At 33.0% G+C, this 19,431-nt stretch overlaps 2 protein-coding genes and 1 non-coding gene across 4 annotated transcripts in view; 1 reads left to right on the forward strand and 2 right to left on the reverse strand.

The window, feature by feature from the left end:
• Positions 1-13,198, reverse strand: part of LOC126770511 (sodium-independent sulfate anion transporter-like) — a 29,831-nt gene extending 16,633 nt beyond the window's left edge. Inside the window, exon 1 of the mRNA XM_050489927.1 lies at positions 12,567-13,198. Coding sequence (XP_050345884.1) covers positions 12,567-13,008 — 442 coding nt within the window. The 5' untranslated portion in view covers positions 13,009-13,198. The remainder of the gene's footprint in view (positions 1-12,566) is intronic.
• LOC126770530 (sodium-independent sulfate anion transporter-like) overlaps positions 1-19,431 on the forward strand; it is a 292,448-nt gene that overhangs the window by 72,127 nt on the left and 200,890 nt on the right. The gene's annotated exons all lie outside the window — the stretch shown is intronic.
• Positions 13,473-13,545, reverse strand: Trnak-uuu (transfer RNA lysine (anticodon UUU)). Its single transcript has one exon. It is a non-coding gene; the product is annotated as a tRNA-Lys (tRNA).

Genomic DNA, 19,431 nt, shown 5'->3' on the forward strand with positions numbered 1-19,431 from the left:
ATAAAGTATATTTTAATTTCTTTGAGTTGATTTGATTGAATATGTATTTTACACAAAACGCAATAACATATATAAAATACTTTACAGTCTATATCTCGGAACTGTAAGGTACAAAGATGTAAAATTGCCACGTCAGACAAATTTGTGTAATCTGGATGGAATAAACTCAAGACTTCTGTCTTTATATAACCAACTTAATTTGCTACTATCAACTCAGAATCTAAGATGTTTCCAAACCAAGACAGAAGGTTGACATACGTGTCCCAAGCACCCAGCGAAGCAAGCAGCAGCGTTTGAAGATAAAGCGTTTAAAAATATTCACAAAATTAATTTGCAATATATTTATTGTCTATTTTATTAATTGTTGAATTTGAAGTTTTTTTCATTTTTATTTAGCGTCTCATTTAAGTTGCTGCCCAGGGCAGGTGTACTTCTTGTATATTCTACCATTTGCTTAGAAGTCAAGGGTTATACAAATAAAGAAATTCTATATAAAGCATCGTATTGTCATGACTCACTGTACGTGACTGCTTTTACTAGTAGTTAAATCGACGAATGTGGTATGATAGTTTTAATTTTATATAACACTCGCAGAACCGGCGACTTCACTAGCGTCGAATTTAGTTTGAAAACAAAAATTCTTTGACGTAAAGCTTAAAGTAGTGGACAACGTGAACTTAAGATTCTATAACCCACAATAGACTCTACCAATTTCGATGAAATAAAGACTAAACGGTACCTTAGAATATTCTTTATAATAAATCAGTTATAATTCTTAGTCGTTTTGAAGATTAAGACGGACAAACAGGCAGACAAAAATAAAGATAAATGTTGATTTGCTTTTGGTCAAGTTGACTTTAAAAAGATTTTGAAATCACAAGCAGACACTTAATTTTATTTTTTGTATAGACTATAGATGTAGACATAGCCTTGAAGAAACAATCGATGATTGCGCTTTTTATTAACTAGTATATTTTAATCTCCTATGTACCTATGCTAAGATAACGTTTTCCTTTTTTTTATGTTTGGTAATTATTGACGAGTTTTATTGTTGTCAAAAAAAAATCCAATTTTTGGAAATAACATTACAAAATATTCGAAACGTGCAAATTTATGTATTGTTTCTTAAAATTTTCGATAAATATTACGGTCAAATTTCGACCACTTGGTGAATAGCACGAGCTATTACCATTCCGTACGGGAAACTATTTTCTATAAATAATAATATAAATTTCACGTTAATAATATTAGCAATATAAAAAAGCAATTCATAAAGAACATAAATTTATAGGAATCATTTATATAAATTTCCTCTTTCTCTTGAGAAGTTGACTACTACAGGGCTTACTATATTAGGGATATGCACATATGTATATATCACTTGTATTATTAGCAATCAGTTTCTTTTTTTTAAATCACTAAATTTAACATGAGGGTTTTTTTTTGTTATATTGTCTGATTATATTACTGTGGTATTAAGTTTTTAGTTAATAAAATTATAATAACAAATGCAGCCATAAAAGTACAATATCCGCGATGACACGAAGTCAGTCGACCGGAATGTAACGTTTCGCATAATCCCACGTTTATGAGCTCGTTTAAAACATTTAAGTTTCAACTCAATATTATATATTAAAACTAGAAAAATTCGCAGATTCGCCAGCGTGGAATTCATCTTGTGACGAAAATTTAAAAAATCCGCTATGTTAACTTACATAGTCCCTACTCGAATAACACATATACAATATACCAATTATTGTTAGGTAGCAGGAATGATCGTTTTACGACAAAAAAAGATAGTTTTGGTTTTTGTAACTCGCAAATAGCCATGTTATTTTAAAAAGAGGTAGTTATTTTTAAATCACAGATAGACACTTCAATTTTATTTGTATATTTATAGTAAATACTACAAATCACTCGTTCTATTTAATTATTTGAAGTAACTTGTTTTTTAATTAAAAAAAAAAAATATATTTTTATTTTAGTCACAATAACTTATTATTTAACATAAATAATTATCGTTAGAACTATATTAAATAAAACAATGAGGATTGGTGTTAAAATAATACTATAAAAAATATTATTATTAGTTCTTAACAGGTAAACGTTTTTCATATTATTATATATTTTTTAAATAATCCAATATTCGTTTGAGACTTGTTTTTATTATTTATTTAACGTATAATGCTCATAGATAGAGAAGCGTCTTTTTTTCAAAAATAGAATGTGATTCTTCTAAGACTAACGACTTCCTTTAAATCGCACTTTGTCTTTGTCTCTTTGATTCGTCAGAACACGACGCACGATTAAGGGGACGTTGATAGGAGCTGAGCGCACCGGTTTTAACTGATAGATATCACTGTAACAATAAACTACTTCTTATTCACACTCGGGTTATTCGATGTAACTAACGCAATAACTAAAAAGCAATATTTAAAGTTTTTTAACTCGCTTAATTTCGCTTTAAGTTAAAGAGCTATTAAAAGTAATACGATAAAAATACTTTTTATATACTTAAAAATGAATTTAAATTAAAAACTTAATAATTAAAATAATTTAATTTGTAAATGAAACTTTATTTTAATTATGTTGTTTTTTTTTTGTTTTTCTGCTCTTGAAAGCAAACACTGAATTCCATGAAATTCCGAAAAAAACTGACAATATCAAAATATATTACAATTATATTTATTTATATCTGGTACTTATATTTATTTATACTGGTGATATTCGCACAAAATTACCAATCCTATCGATACGGTATTTTCATATAAGCGTGGCTATGTGTTTGTTGTAGTTATATAACGTAAAATTTTTTGAGATAATAATTTATTATATAAACTCTTTTGGAAACATCATTGTTGGTCCAGGCGCGTTATAAGTGAATACTGTCTTAGTCTTGGCTGTAAGATACGAGACATTATTCAACACATCTACGCAGAGATGAGAAGAGACATTGAAGTATATTTTATAAAAAAATCACAAGACCATTTTTATTTTTAAATATTGGGATACATTAAACTATAAATTTTGTTTATAGAGTATTAATTTTATCATTATCAAAATAGATTAAATGTTAAATTTAAACGTTTACTGTGAATAAAAATTTGCGGTTGACACTATTGTTAGGACTAATTGTTTCAGAGATATTGGAGTAAAAGAAAAAAGACGTAAGGTTTTCGGTGAGTCCAATAAAGCCGGATGTTGGTCGCTTGGCTCAATTTTGTTTGTATTGTAATTCTTTTTATTAATAACAAAAAAATGTTGATTTAAAAAACGTAAATATTGACCTTTTTCAGAAAGGCTTGTTTTGGGATTTTTACCCACTAACATCATTGCGATGCGATCGGAGAGATTACGGGATCGTGTCAATATAACGCATTCGCGACCCCTCCCGCACTGTGCTCCGATCGTGGCACGGCGGAGCTCTCCTCCAAATTTTAATTTTACTCTTGTCAAGTTAATCAAATGGATAGTTTATATTTTGTTTTACTAGTTTTAAGTTACTATTTAATATGAAAATGAAATAAAAATAATTTACTCACGACTTAATTATTACAAGATTTACAATGAAATAAATAAAATAATAAATGAAAGAAATAAAAAAAAGTATTAAGAGTTAAAGGAAGGTTCACTCGAACGACTGCCTTGAAGTCACAATTAGCTCATAAAAACTTAATTAGCCTCTCTAATCAGGCTCAGGAAATTGAGCGTCGCAAAAACAAGTCCTATGTTTATATACAATTATTACTAAATAACAATTTTACCTTAATAACATTTTTCACTGAACATTTGAACAAAGGTACATAGTTGGACTATTTGTGGACATCCCCGGAGATAGAGTTGAGATAAGATCACAAATAAATACGATATAGATATATATTGTATATCTATCTATTATATAGGTTATAATTATTGTAAACATGCATGTTGCGCATGCGCATTCTCAAACATCACTAAGATAACTACTGTATACATTTATATATACATATAATGAAACTTGACATATTAATATTCGTTATTAACATTCTTAGATCTGTTTTATCTGATCGTGTCGCGTGGTTGAGTGACGTTACGTGAGGTTAGTTATATTTCTGAAAAACGCGTAACACGTTTTTCTACGTGAAGTAGTATCCCCCATATGTGGGACTCGCCGTTGTCCTATGCGCCCCGAACATCGGAATACCTGCTAATAAACCAGTATAGTGCCCTATATAGGATATAGGAGCGCCACGGGATCGCTTGCGCATGTTACCGTAGAGCAAAACAAACCTACCCTAATCTCTCCTATGTCCACAATTAATAGCAGGTACTTCTAAGGAATTTTTGAAGATAGAGTTTTTGTTTGTAACATAAATACGAAAGTATATAGTTTTATATAATCGGTTATATTTGTTGATGTGTAGGTAAACATGTATATATGTAACTTTTTATGTGTATGTTTATTTTTGTACATGTAAAGCCAAGAAAAAATTATGTTTTCCGGAAAATTACGAAATTGAAATACATTTTTATTACTCAAATTAAAATGGCCGTATAAGTAAGTGAAGCATAAAAACAATAAAATTTCCAACGTTCTTAAAATATTTTTTTATTCCCACGATATTCAAACTAATATTATAAATTCGAAAGTGAGTTTTGTTACAAAACATTATGGAATTTTGTATATATATTGTCAGGGATACAGAAAAAAGACATAACACGAAAATTAGTACTCTACTGGTGGTAGAGCTTTGTGTAAGCTCGTCTGGGTAGGTACCACCCACTCATCAGATATTCTACCGCAAAACAGCAGTACTTGGTATTGTTATGTTCCGGTTTGAAGGGTGAGTGAGCCAGTGTAATTACAGGCACAAGGCACATAACATCTTAGTTCCCAAGGTTGGTGGCGTATTGGTGATGTAAGCGATTGTTAACATTTCTTACAATGCCAATGTCTATGGGCGATGGTGACCACTTACCATCAGGTGACCCATATGCTCGTCCGCCTTCCTATTCTATAAAAAAAGTACATAAAATATACATACGACTATATTTAGATATATAGATATAGATTTACATGCTAATAATTAAAAAAAAATCTATGAAAACTATTGTGTACCAAAGTTGACACTATATTATTTAAACAAATAATTCGAGTCAAAGCGATTTCTATTATCCTTCAGCCGTCAATCTTTAATTATGACCTAACTAATATTTCTTACTACATTTACTTGATTTGTTCAGACCCACGGGCTACATATGGATTCACGAATTCGTTTGCAGATAACATCAGATTACCTATACATAGGTATTTGATATGTCACGTGATCGAAAACTCATTTACAATGAAGAACTATAAAAATCGCTTCGATTCGATTCGAATGCATTTGTCGTAGATCGTTAAATTACTACTACATATCAGCTATTTAAATGTTATTTATTTATCTACACGGTGCAACTGTTAGTGTGTGTCGTTTCTTGTATAACTGTATTTTAAACCAGTTTTAACCTATCGATTAAATAACTTTTTGTGGGCTTATTAAAAAATAAAGCAATTTTTTATAAGTTTTTTTTAACATTTAACTTATCATTATTATTGTAGTCAATGTCGAATTATAAATTTTTGACATTTCAAGATCAGTACTTAACAAATTACTATGAAATTATATATTTGTATCGTTTGGAAGTAACGCTTCGACCTTGGAGCTACAATGAAAACACTTTTCTAAAACATATAATACCGTCTTAATGTTGCCAAAGGAGGTCTGGTCATTTTTCGCCTAAAGAATCGGAAATTCGATTCAACGGCCAGCATTCCACGCGATCATATTTATTTTGTATAAACTTATTTAAATCCTCATTGTACATGAATCTTGTAATTAAAACTTACTATAATTGTTTTGTGTACTGATGTGTCTGTGCACACATCAGTACACATAAGGCAGGCTTAAGTGACATTCGTCATAAGGATATCCTTAACCTTGGTTCAACATATAGGCTATGTATCCACTAACCACCTGATCGTAAATCGTTACCGTCACCCATAGACATATATAGCTTTCGCAGAAATTAACCAACTCTTTACATGTCCAAAGCGCCACAATCTTGGGAACTTAGATATTAAGATTCACGCGTCTTCTTAACCGATGATCGTGGGTTCAAACCCGGGCAAGCACCACTGAATTTTCATGTGCTTAATTTGTGATTATAATTCATCTCGTGCTTTACGGTGAAAGAAAAACATCGTGAGAAAACCTGCATGTGTCTAATTTCACTGAAATTCTGCCACATGTGAATTCTACCAACCCGCATTGGAGCAGCGTGGTGGAATAAGCTCCGAACCTTCTCCTCAAAAAGAGGAGAGGAGGCCCAGCAGTGGGACATTCACAGGCTGTTACGGTTAGGTGTTAAGTCCCGGGCTCACTTACCCTTAAAACGGAAACAGAACAACAAGCAGCCAATATACCAATACCTAGGTATTGCTGCTTGGCCATAGAGTTTATGTCGCATGCGAAGGTGGTACCTACACAGACGGGTTTGGTTGCACAAAGCGTTACCACCAAGTAAAATATATTTCTCGTTATAAAAAAAAAACCTATTGCCATATCTAACGTCAAGGTGACATAGCAACTCGTTTCCTAGATAGTAATAAACAACTATAGACTGCACTTTTTAATGTACCTTAAGTTCTAAAGACAAGTGCGTGACACGTGACGAATATAAAATAATGTTTCCGTTGTAATAAATTTCGTATTATTAGGCGAAATAACTTTTATCAATAAACCTAAATGTACTTCCTATTTAAAAAAACGGTTAAGTCATTATGACTCAACCGATTTTTAAAGTAGAGTTACTTACTACAGTACGAGTATATATTTAAAATGGCCACTTTTCAGTCTTTATTCAGTTAGTTGTATAAATGTCTGCCTCGTTGGTCTTGATGAATGGCCGCAGACCCAGAGGTCCTGGGTTCAATTCCCAGGTCGGGTCAATAAAAAGATATTGGGTTTTTCTGTCAGAAAATTCTCAGTAGCAGCCCGGAGTCTGGTAGTTGGAAGCGTGTTCACTCCCGTGCCTCGGAAAGCACGTAAAGCCGTTGGTCCGGCGCCTGAACTCTTTCCGGTCGTGTCGGATTACCGTCCCATCGGATTATGAGAGTTAGGGAATAGAGTGTGCACCTGTGTTTGCGCACACACTCGTGCACTATAATATCTTCTGCGTAGTTGTCTAATCTCTCTGGAGATTGGCCGTGGCTGAAATCGGTCTGGAGGACATTATTATTATTATTATTATTATTTATAAATGTCGCTTTGATGGGTAATAAGTTCCTGATATTATATAAAAAGCTGTCGTTTTTCCAATTTTGGTCACGGTGGCCATTTACAATGGAGAGTAATCAACTACGTTAACAGGAGCGATTTATTTCATTTACTCATAATACGATGTGATGGAAGTCCAGGACTATTAGGTGCTTTCCGCACGTACACTGGCAACGTCAACACTTCAGGTTGCTACTGATAAAGTCTGAAGAAAAACCTCATAGATTTTTAATGGACTGAACTAGGGCTTGAACACAAGACCTCGTAGGCTGCGGGCTGATAACCTAGCCAATAGACCACCAAAGCGTATGTGATATTTCTATATACTACATACATTTATATAATAACTTTACAGCTATATGTTCAAAACTATGAATTATCAAGAAACAATTATGAGGTACCACTCATCATACGTCAACCACCAATACATAGTATTGTTTGTTAATGTTTGTAGGGTAAATGAGCCAGTGTAAATTTAGGCACAAGGGTCTTAAATCGTAGTTCCCAATGTTAGTGGTGTAATGAGAATGGTCTTTGAAAATATATATTTTTACTGTATTTGTCTGTTTTGTTTAGTGTTCATATTAATAAATGCGTAATATAATTTAAGATAATGCCCGATAATACAACTCTCCACCAAAAATTAAATAAAGAGGACATTAAATTTTCGTATAAATAACTTACTTATAAGCTTACGTGTCGATTTATTTTTAACATGAGGTATCGCTGCATTTGTTTAAGCGTCTCTATCCTACGTGTGATACGAAGCGACTGGGTATCTAATATAGATAGCAAAATAGTAGAGCGATAGTCGCAATATTATAAAAACTGTAAAATATTTTGTAATTCAAATTAAAAGATTTCGACATTTTCATGTGGGTGTTTGTGTTTTCAAGTGTCATTTGTAAAAAAATTAAGCCGATACCTTTTTTCGTCTTTATCTGACATTTACTAAAGTAAATGAACTATATAATTCGTTTGTTTTATTCTATAAAATAGAATAACTTTAGTGCAATCTGTAATATCAACACACAACCAAAATTATTTCCGAGGATGGTTGGCGTCAGGCAGGCATTAGATAAATCTTTCAAATCGTTTGACCGCGATGATGTACCAAACTGAAATAATCTCATTAAAAAAATAAAGGCAATGTTGAGTTTTGTACGTTTTATATTATGTACGAGTAAGTGTTTATAACTTTTATGCTATAACATACAATGACCAAGGCCATATTACGTACAGTATTAAAAGTCATAAAATTATTCATTAATGATTTATTTAACCAGAAATTATCAAATACGAATGATAAAATTATTTAGTTTTATAAAATTCTGTCAAACTGGTTCGTGATACGTGTAAACAATTCATTATGTGTTTTTCTTGAATAAACTGGGATTTTCAGGTTCAAGACGACCGTGAATTAGGACGGTAATGATAATTACGATCTGAACGTAACTGTTGGCCTTTGACATCGATTACCTACTTAAAAACTACCTGTTGTGAAGTTTGTTCTCAACCTTCGGCTTCGATTACATCTATAGATAGACTGTCGTATCAAACTAGTTTACCTTTTATTTATTTTTTCACGATGCTAATGGATTTGTATCGGTGCTTAAAATTGAATGTCAAATTATTCTAACAACATTTGAGTAGCTTTAATTTATTCTTTAATCGTACTTAAAATTATTTGTTTTAAAAATTTTTGTGCAAATTTTTGTCGTGTAAAAAATATTCCATATTGTCTTTTCAATAATCAAAAAGCTTATGTCATAGTTATACTAATTTTATAAGGACTTTTTTTTTCTTTGATATTTTTCTTTATACACGCAAAATCTTACCGATGTGTATCACTACAAATCTTATCGATGTGTAACTTTCTTATTGTGTCAGTTTATAATTTTAGAACAAATTAGGCTATACATTAGGAATATTTATGTTTCATACTTACAAATATATACATACGGCTTATTTTCTCAGTATAAAATTAATCAAAATCGGTTGCTTTCCAAGCCAACTTTGCTAAAACTATATCCGAAATTTATAGATTTCTTAAATGTATTTTTTTTTTTTTTTTTTATAGAATAGGAAGGAGGACGAGCATATGGGCCACCTGATGGTAAGTGGTCACCAAACGCCCTTAGACATTGGCATTGTAAGAAATGTCAACCATCGCTTATAGCCAATGCGCCACCAACCTTGGGAACTAAGATTTTATGTCCCTTGTGCCTGTAATTACACTGGCTCACTCACCCTTCAAACCGGAACACAACAATATCAAGTATTGCTGTTTTGCGGTAGAATATCTGATGAGTGGGTGGTACCTACCCAGACGAGCTTGCACAAAGCCCTACCACCAGTAATACAGATGAATTCACAAAAAAATTATTTTTAGACACAAAAATACATGCAGTAAGCATTTTTTAAGCACTGACGTTTGCCAAAATATGCGTTCAACATGAAATCATAAAACTTTAAATAATTAAATAAATATTTTATTTAAAACTGGACTGGAAGCGATCGTTTCATTCCCAAGGTGTATGAGTGTATTTTCTTATCCAAGTTTCTTATTTACTTTAAAAGTAAAAAATACTGTTGAGCACTGAATTTGAAATATAATTGTAGAATGTCTATAATCACTGGTGGTAGGGCTTTGTGCAAGCCCGTCTGGGTAGGTACCACCCACTCATCAGATATTCTACCGCAAAACAGCAATATTTGATATTGTTGTGTTCCGGTTTGAAGGGTGAGTGAGCCAGTGTAATTACAGGCACAAGGGACATAAAATCTTAGTTCCCAAGGTTGGTGGCGCATTGGCTATAAGCGATGGTTGACATTTCTTACAATGCCAATGTCTAAGGGCGTTTGGTGACCACTTACCATCAGGTGGCCCATATGCTCGTCCACCTTCCTATTCTATAAAAAAAAATAAAAAATAAGTAAGGCAAGTTGTCATCGCGGAAGCAAGGCTGAATTTGAATTTGTTTGAAATAAATTTCGTAATTAAAGATTAAGGATACTAGACTTCCATACAATTATGACATTTTAATAAAAAAAACTATTAACCAGTTATATAAAAAAGTGCATATTTTTGTACCTACTTAGATGAGTTAGGTCAGCTATTAAACCTTTGGATAACAAGTTTTTGAAGATTGTGTTGCTGTAATAAATTAAATAGCAGCACTATCATCCATATTTATATTGTAAAGTTGGGTATTTGTTTTTTTACGATTGTTTCTCGTACGTTCTAATTACTGGACCTACCAACCTGACTTATAAAATATTTTTGCTTTACATAACCCTTTTAAATGTGAAACGACCTGTAGGAGCGTAGTTATTATTACTGACTACCTTCGCAAATGGTACTGGTATTTCGAAGGGAGTAGTTTTGTGCTCATCGTGTTTACGAAACAGGCATGCAAAATTCAAATTATGTGGAAACTCCAAGATACGCCTAGTAAGTTGTAACATGAAGACTTAATTCATATTAAATTAAATTGTAGACTGACTATTTTTATCATATCACCAATGTTAACTTCTATTCTAAATGCCTAGGTACTGCCTACACTACTATATATATACTATTAGAGATATATAGAGATGAAACTACGTCATTGTTTTGGAAATGAACTGATACGACTTCAGTCTTATGTCTTAGGTTCGAATCCAGGGTTGGACCAGTAAAAGTTATTTCCATAATGATTTTTTTAGCAACAGCCCAAAGTCTAGTCTCTCTAGAAACTTGTCAGTGTTGATACTTGCTTGCCTCGAAAAGCACATAAATCGGATTGCTGTTTCATCAGATTAAGAATGTGAGGCGAAAAGAGAGTGTACCGGTGTTTGCGCGCGTACTTGAGTATTATAATTCTGCGCAGTTATGATCCGTCACCCTGATCGTGACAATTGGGTTGGAGAACATAACCATTAGACAGACTATCAAAGCCTTATAACAAATAATGTCTATACAAGTTACTGGATATTGTTTTATTATTACTTTAAATAAAAATATACATAAACAAAACAATGTGGGTAAAGTTACAGTTCCGTCTGTCAGCGAACAGTGTTGGAGCAATTTTAAAGAACTGAATAGATAACAAATTGTAAAAATCCTTGGAGTGTATTGTTCGGTTCCCATTATAATTTTTGACGTTAGACAAATAGATCAGTGTTGCATAAAAACGCATTATTTTTTATGTTTTTATGTTTGAAGTTCCAATCGCAAGAGGAAGTTAAGAAACCTACCAAAATGTAAATAGTCTGATAGAATCTATTTTTTCACACAGGAACTGTCCGTTTGATAAATTGTCTTTGTTAATTAAATTAGCAACAATCCTGGGAACGAAGATTATCTTCTTCAAGTCAATTGAATTGAAATTCGTAATTTAACTGTACATATTGTTCCATATAATCAAAAGTATAATTGCTAAAGCGAACGAACCGAATTCAGAACGAAGGTTTTTATTAACAATTTTATTTACAAAGGTAAATTGAGATAAAATATATATGTAAATCACAATTACATAAAGGTTGATTAAGTTGAACGTTTAGTTTGTAAGTTTTCGAAACTAAATATTAACTAAATGTATACAAGTGCAATTTTTTAAATACTTCAAATTACAATTAAAATAAAGAAGGAATTGCTCGAAATAGTTATTTAAATGTTTTTAATATAATTAATTTAATATAATGCTCCATAGCATTATATTAAATTAACACGACGAAAAACATTAAAATTGTTTTTTTTTTTTTATTTATTACTGTATCAGTCAGCAGTATTTTCCAAGTATTTAAGAATATAAGAAAATAGCTTGGACCATATCTAAATAACATTCATTCAATAATTATTTTGATGAGATCGGAATTCAATTATTGTTATTAAAACGCGATGTTTTTAAATTGATGATCTCCATACGTGCAGAATGACTAATTAGATACAGCCGAGTTCGCACCGTATTGTTATTATATTATTTTAAGTCCTTGTTATCAAAGACATAATGCTTCATTTCGTTTTTTCTGAAGACATTTATAGACCAGGAACTAACTAAACGACCCCTAAAATTATAATTTATCCGACTTCGAATCCGTACTGTTTATTTTTTATTTAACGTTTAACGCTATTTATTTACTTTTGATTATTTATATAAATACCTGAATATGTTTAAGAGTATGTCATTATGAACGCAATTAAATGTAAGCCAAGCCTAATGTTCTAGGTGTCATTATTAAACTAATCGCAGTAATATTATAGATAAACTTAAAATAGGTACTCACTGGGATTGGGAGATCCGCAGGAAGCCCCTTGGCAAGCGAGACAGGAATCTTTGCCATGGTTGCCGTCCAAGCTGAGCGTCAGCGTTGGAGCGAGACTTGGACGAGGGCATAGCTTACATCCCCCATTATACTTCTCGCAAAGACACGCGTCTCTACCCAGGTTCTCAACTTTGAGTTCGTTTAAACTGTATTTATCGTACCGTTTCTCTAATGAGGCCGCTATCTTGCCGGGCTCTTGAAGAAATTCGCACGAATCGGGACAGTCATGGCACTTCCCGTCTATGTTACGATTCGTTTCTGAAATATTATCGTTCTCGTTGGAGTCCAGCTGCATCTGGTAATATCTGTCGTCCTTCCTCTCGCTGTCCGTGCTACCCATGTAGGACGTGAGAGTGACTTCCGAAGAGGACCGGCCCGTGTTGTTCAGTTTGTATTTAGTCATGTTTAAAAGTATGTTTTGAACACGGAGGCGCGAGACATTTTATGTAAACGATTTTAAAGAGACACGGCACAGTTTGTGTTTTAATTTTTATTGTTTGGTGGGCATTTTATTATCACAGTCGGAGAGTGACAGCGCGGTCGCGGTCGCTGTGTGGCTTCAGCGGTTGGTCGCGATCGAATGAGTCGAGTTGTAGAGCGAGTGTAGTTGTAATGTACTCGTACCAGCAGTCAGGCTGTTGCGGGAAATGGTGTGAAATGATATGGTATTATTATTTTGAAAATTGATTGTTACTTTACTCTGTATTTTTTTAAATGGGTACTTTCTGCGTATGAAGAGAATTTCTTTAGTATTTAATTTAATTTTATAACATTTCACATATTGTAAAAATCTTATAAAAAAAATTAACTTCACTTTTTTGCAATTAAAAAATAGGATTAAAAAATATAAAATAAAAAAAATATGGCCGCCCGAACAGGGACTTGAACCCTGGACCCTTGGATTAAAAGTCCAATGCTCTACCGACTGAGCTATCCGGGCTCGTGGTATTTAGGACGAAAAAATAGTATAGTTGTCGTGAATGAGACTTTGTTCTATTTTGGTAAACAATATATTATAATGAACTTATTATCGTATATCTTATTCCTTTGAAATAAAGATCGTTTTCCCTTGATTTAAAAATTTAAGCCGTAAAGATGAATTGATAGTAAAAGTTGCTTTTGCGTAAAAAAAAAACGTGCTCAGGTATTAAAATACATTTTCAAAACTCCTTGGTATGCTTAAACTTATTCAAAACAACGACTTTCATTTACTTAATGCATATAAATTAAAAAAAAACACGATTTTTTTTTTAAATTTCTTTGTAAACAAATAATTTTGTAACTTTAATTTCAATGTTTATTTATAATATTGCTACAATTCCATATATGTGTAGTAAACTCATTTACTTCAATGTTACCTTAAAATTGGTTCCGTATTTGAAGTACATATCTTTTATTTTCGATAAGATCTCGTTCCGTACATTATATTATGTATTCATAGTTATCATCAATATACAAACAGTCTTTACTAATTTATTATGTATCTATTCGTCTCGAATTCGCACTAACTATTCACGAGATTCAGGCCGTTATCTTCTTTTAAATAAAGTGATGTTTAAACCAATTAATATTAAAATATAACTAGTTACCGCCTGCGGCTTCGCCCGCGTGTTCGAAACTAGGACAGGTGTTAGGCAGCTTTTCTGTCCTCCTAACAACGTGTATAGAATCATAATGATCGTTTGACTAATTAAGTCGTAAAAACGTAACAAATGAACAACCCTTCTCATTTATATTAATTACAATTAATATTTAACCAAACAGTCTTTAGAGATCTGCACACCCCTTACCGCACACCCTTTGCCTTTTTTTCTTCAAATTATTCTTGTAAGCCTATGAAGTTTAGGTACTCAGCATTGTATAAAGTACGTTTCTAAAACAGAAAATAATACGTAATGTCTAACGACCGAAATTAACTACATTAATTACAATCCGAAATTCAATTCGATATCATATAACAATCAAAAGATCAATCTTCAATCTGCGTTCTAAACTGAATTGAACTCGCACATACACATTTTAGGAGTAAATACCATTATATTAAATGACATTATTTCGGATATAGGTCGACGAACATATGTGTATAAATAATTAGGTGTACTTCGTTGCTGTATTGATAAGATATTCGAGTTATTGAGTCGTTTGTCATCTGTCAATGTATAATAAATAAATAAAATATTTTTATTGTCTAAATAATATAATTAAGAATGTTATATTGTTTTAATATAACTGAAGCCGCAATAGTTGGTGACTATCGTTGGTGACCATTTTTAATTATCAATACGCGTTGACCACGGTTTGGTGTGTAATATGCTCATAGAGATAGTTTTTTTGATTATTTTTATATGAATATCATAAAAAAGTGCTTTTCGACTGTCATCTAATCCGTTAAATTATTCTTAATTTAACGAATAATTAATAAGTACATATATATATATCAGTATAAATTTAATTTGTTACTGTTTCAACTTGCTCGCGTGCTTAACACTGACAATTAAAAAAGGTATTTAAAATGTCAATGTCAACAGCAATATCCGCGGCGATATACAAGTATCTTGTATTTATTGACAGATTGTAGGCAGATTGACAAATGGGCCCCCTGGTGGGACTCTACTTTAAGAAGTGTTATTTATATTCGACATCTTTTATTATTTTATATTATATTTTAATAAAAAATAATACTCTGTCAAGCCCCGTCACAGGTTTTAAGAGTACCTTTGAAAATCATAATTTGGTTCTCGCAGAACCATGATGATGTATATGAAGTGCGTTTCTTATGAATACATTCTGTTTTTTTTTCTCGTACTATTTAACACTAGTGTTTCATAATTATGTGTAATACTCGCTTATGTTCTAAATACTGGTGGTAGAACTTTGTGCTAGCTTGTCTGAGTAGATACCACTCACTCATCAGATATTCTACCGCAAAACAGTACTTGGTATTGTTGTGTTCCGGTTCGAAGGGTGAGTGTGCCAATGTAATTACAGGCACAAGAGACATAACATCTTAGTTCCCAAGGTTGGTGGCGCATTGGTGATGTAAGCGATGGTTAACATTTCTTACAATGCCAATGTCTATGGGCGTTGGTGACCACTTACCATCAGGTGGCCCATATGCTCGTCCGCTTTCCTATTCTATATAAAAAAAATAAAGATTTTTTTTAACAATCTTGAAAACTAACATGCTATGTCTGCATTGCCTGTAGTTACACTACAGTACAGTAGGTACGTACGCAGATCAGCTTACAAACAACTAACGATTTCTAGGTTTAATAACTTTAGTACAAAGTAACTTATTAGTCTTAATTTGTTCCAGTGCGAAGTCTACATGGATTACTTGATTCTTTATAAATGTTTTCCGTTCATTGTTTAGAATTAAAGAATATCTTTTATCTTAAATCAGGATATGAGCTATCTGCAATCTCCGACCATACAAACAATGAATTGCATTAAACGTTTCCGTGCGTGCGAGCTTTATTTAAAAATAAATACTCATCTATACCGTGAAGGGCATTGTCCTGATCAATTAATTATTAATTAAGACACTGAACTCATTTTATGCTAAACAGTAAATGGGACATTTTTAGGTACTGGTTTTAGGCCTGTGCTGGATTCGAATCCACAAAATTCTGTTTGATTCACGTATTCTAACCACTGAGCCATTGAGCCTACTTAAAACTATATAAATTATAAATCATCGATTTGAAATATAGAGCCATAATAAGACGGGATGTTAAAACATTTTGATTCTAAGGTAGGTAACTCTCAATCAATGTCAAACTGACTCATCAACTGAGTATTATTAGAAGAAACTAACAAAAAATACATTCTTGTTATTATTATAAATGCGAAAGTGACCTTGTTTGTTTCACGTCAAGAGGGGTACAGAAAAGTAGCAGGATACCTAGCACCTCCCCCTCTCACGCGCGAACGGAAACTAGTAGTCCTATATATACTGTATTGGGAGTTGAAATAAGATGCCGCGTTAGACACACGAATACATTTTAGTAACAGTTTTAGAGCAAACTTATGCCGGTTATTGCTAGTTTTATAATAAATGTTTTTCATACAGGTGTATAATTGCTACCTATAATTGGTCTTTGTGCATACACCAATAACAACTTTGAACAACAATTTCCGTAAAACAACATTAACGTATCAATTGTCTTTTTTATGTTGTCCCACATGAAATGGGGGGTATGTGGGACTCGCTAACACTGAAGGCACCGGAATACCCACTTAAAAACCAGTGGTACCCACTCCGTCTTTTCGGGGGACGTTACGGGATCGCTTGCGCATACTACCCCGACATCCCGACGGTAGGCCTGCCTCTGCAGGCCTCCAAATCCTAGGGGGTTCTCAGGGTACATAGACCCCCTAGCCCCGGCGACACTTACGGCGGAAGGAGAAGGTTTGCATAGCCTTGACGCCTTCTCCCCAGTTTTCTTTGGCGAAGCGGGTTAGCGTAAGCGCTGTTCTCACGCTCCCGCTCCGTGACCTTCTTCTGCGGTATTAATCGTCACTGAGGTAACTAACATAGACATCTTATGAAAGATATCGAGATCATAGACAATATTTTAGTACTTTTCAGTTTTGAGATATTCCTAACAACAGGAACAATCTCGTTATATTTTTATAATAAGTATAGATTTAATATAGGTCATTGTCACATTGATTTATTTTAAATAAAGACGTCTGATTCAAGTTGCGCTTAATACCGATGGCTTGATTTACCCTCGTTACCGATACTTGAATTCTTTATATTTAAAACCAAACACAAGGGACATAAAATCTTAGTTCCCAAGGTTGGTGGCGCATTGGCTATAAGCGATGGTTGACATTTCTTACAATGCCAATGTCTAAGGGCGTTTGGTGACCACTTACCATCAGGTGGCCCATATATTCGTCCACCTTCCTATTCTATAAAAAAAAAAAAAATTATTAAAAAGAGACAACTACTGCGCCTCGGTGCTAATATTCAACACGGTGTCGTGACAAGTGCGCAGTGACACTCGCGCACCCCATTTTTAAAAAAGATTTATTAGTCACACATTGGTAATAATAAACAAATGTTAGGTTAGGTTAGATTTTATATATATCTCTATAATTTGTATTTTTCCATCCTCTATCATGACCAGATGCGGAGTATATAGGATTTCAGTCAGACGATTGACTATATACAAAAGACGAACGGTACTCTCACTGTCAATGTTGTACTTCACCATTTGCTTGTTTCAGGAGACCTCATCGATCTATATATCATAAATATTTTTCTTTTTTTTTTTGTAAATTAAGTACTTTGCGTCCTGTAAAATTTAAATGGACGAAGGACGACTTTTGTTTTTTTCTTATATTTTATTTTTCCCTTTAAGAAATATTTAACTAGATATACTACACACATGTACAACTTAAGAATACAACTGCACTTTTGACGAATCTATATTATTTATAGAACTTATAAAATAAACTGCAGTTCCTCATCGAGAAGAATAAAATAAAATATTATGCAATGTATGTATATGTAGCGGCTTTTTAGTTAAACAATGCTTCATCTCTTTCTCTTTTTATTGTTTGACATTCGAAAGAAGAAGACATGACTTTTTTAAACTAATCAACAGCTTATACAACGTTTATAAGTATGGCCGAATATTTCTAGAGTATGTCTTTTATGATGAGTCATATAGACTAAAATGGAGACCGCGGATCGGAAAACGCAGGCCCTATATTGCGATATTTCGTAGAGTAGAGTAGAACAAAGAAAGTAGTTTTAAATCAGATTTACTGGCACTTTTTTATTTTCGGGTATAGTTTGTCGCGGTAGGACACAACGTAATATTCTGAGTATAGTTCAAGGCTACCAAGACTAGTGTGCAAATACAGCAAATTATATTCGTATTATCAAATTCCTACTGATAAAATTGTACTAAGATTCGGGATAGATTAATAAAATAAAAATAAAAGTGAGGAAGAAAGCGTTTGACGACATCAATCATAATATTACGAAGCGTTTCATGTATTATCCCTATAATCAAATTGCTAATAACGAGATGTACATATGTACCAATAAACGGATCTCACAGGCGCGTCCTTACAATGAATTGCGACGGTCGGGGAGTGTTCTCGTAAAACTGTCGCGTGATGTATATACGGAAACAATATATTCAAATTGTGCTTTATTCGAATTGGCTTTTACAAACACTTTCAGATTGTTTTATATATTCATCTTGTAGTTCTTTGTTTTAATACCACTGGGTCATAGCGGCTAGAGACACCGGTATTAAACTCCGGTATTAGTTTCAAATTAATTTTAGATTTGCTTGAGAATAATTAGTAATGGATTCAAGAATGTTAATATCGGACAGTCAAAGGCAGCTTAGTTGGTGTGTAGTGAAATTGTCATTCGACGCCCATTCTTACACGACTATATTGTCGCCATGGTCGTGACTTTGATTCCTGTAATTATGCTTGGTGGTGGGGCCTTTTGCAAGCTCGTCCAGGTAGGTACCATGCACTCATCATTAATACTCAAATATGCTCTATTGGTTCTATCCAAGATCAGCGCTGATGTCAAGAGTATTTATAACTGTTATCAAGACAGTTGTGGCTTTGATGATTTTTAACCGTGTTTTAATTTGTACACATAAGAATGATTATATAATGGATATTAAATAAGCGGTAACAGTGTCAGTAGGTAGTATATGAAAGTGTATCCGCCCCGTTGACGTCCGCACTTGACCGTCGGTGGCGCCCTCAGTGCCAAACGATTACTTTGATGGGCGACAATGATCATAATTGACACTGAACGAGGATATGCTAGAAACGTTCA

Source organism: Nymphalis io, chromosome 9, assembly GCF_905147045.1.
Source record: "Nymphalis io chromosome 9, ilAglIoxx1.1, whole genome shotgun sequence".
NCBI lineage: Eukaryota > Metazoa > Arthropoda > Insecta > Lepidoptera > Nymphalidae > Nymphalis > Nymphalis io.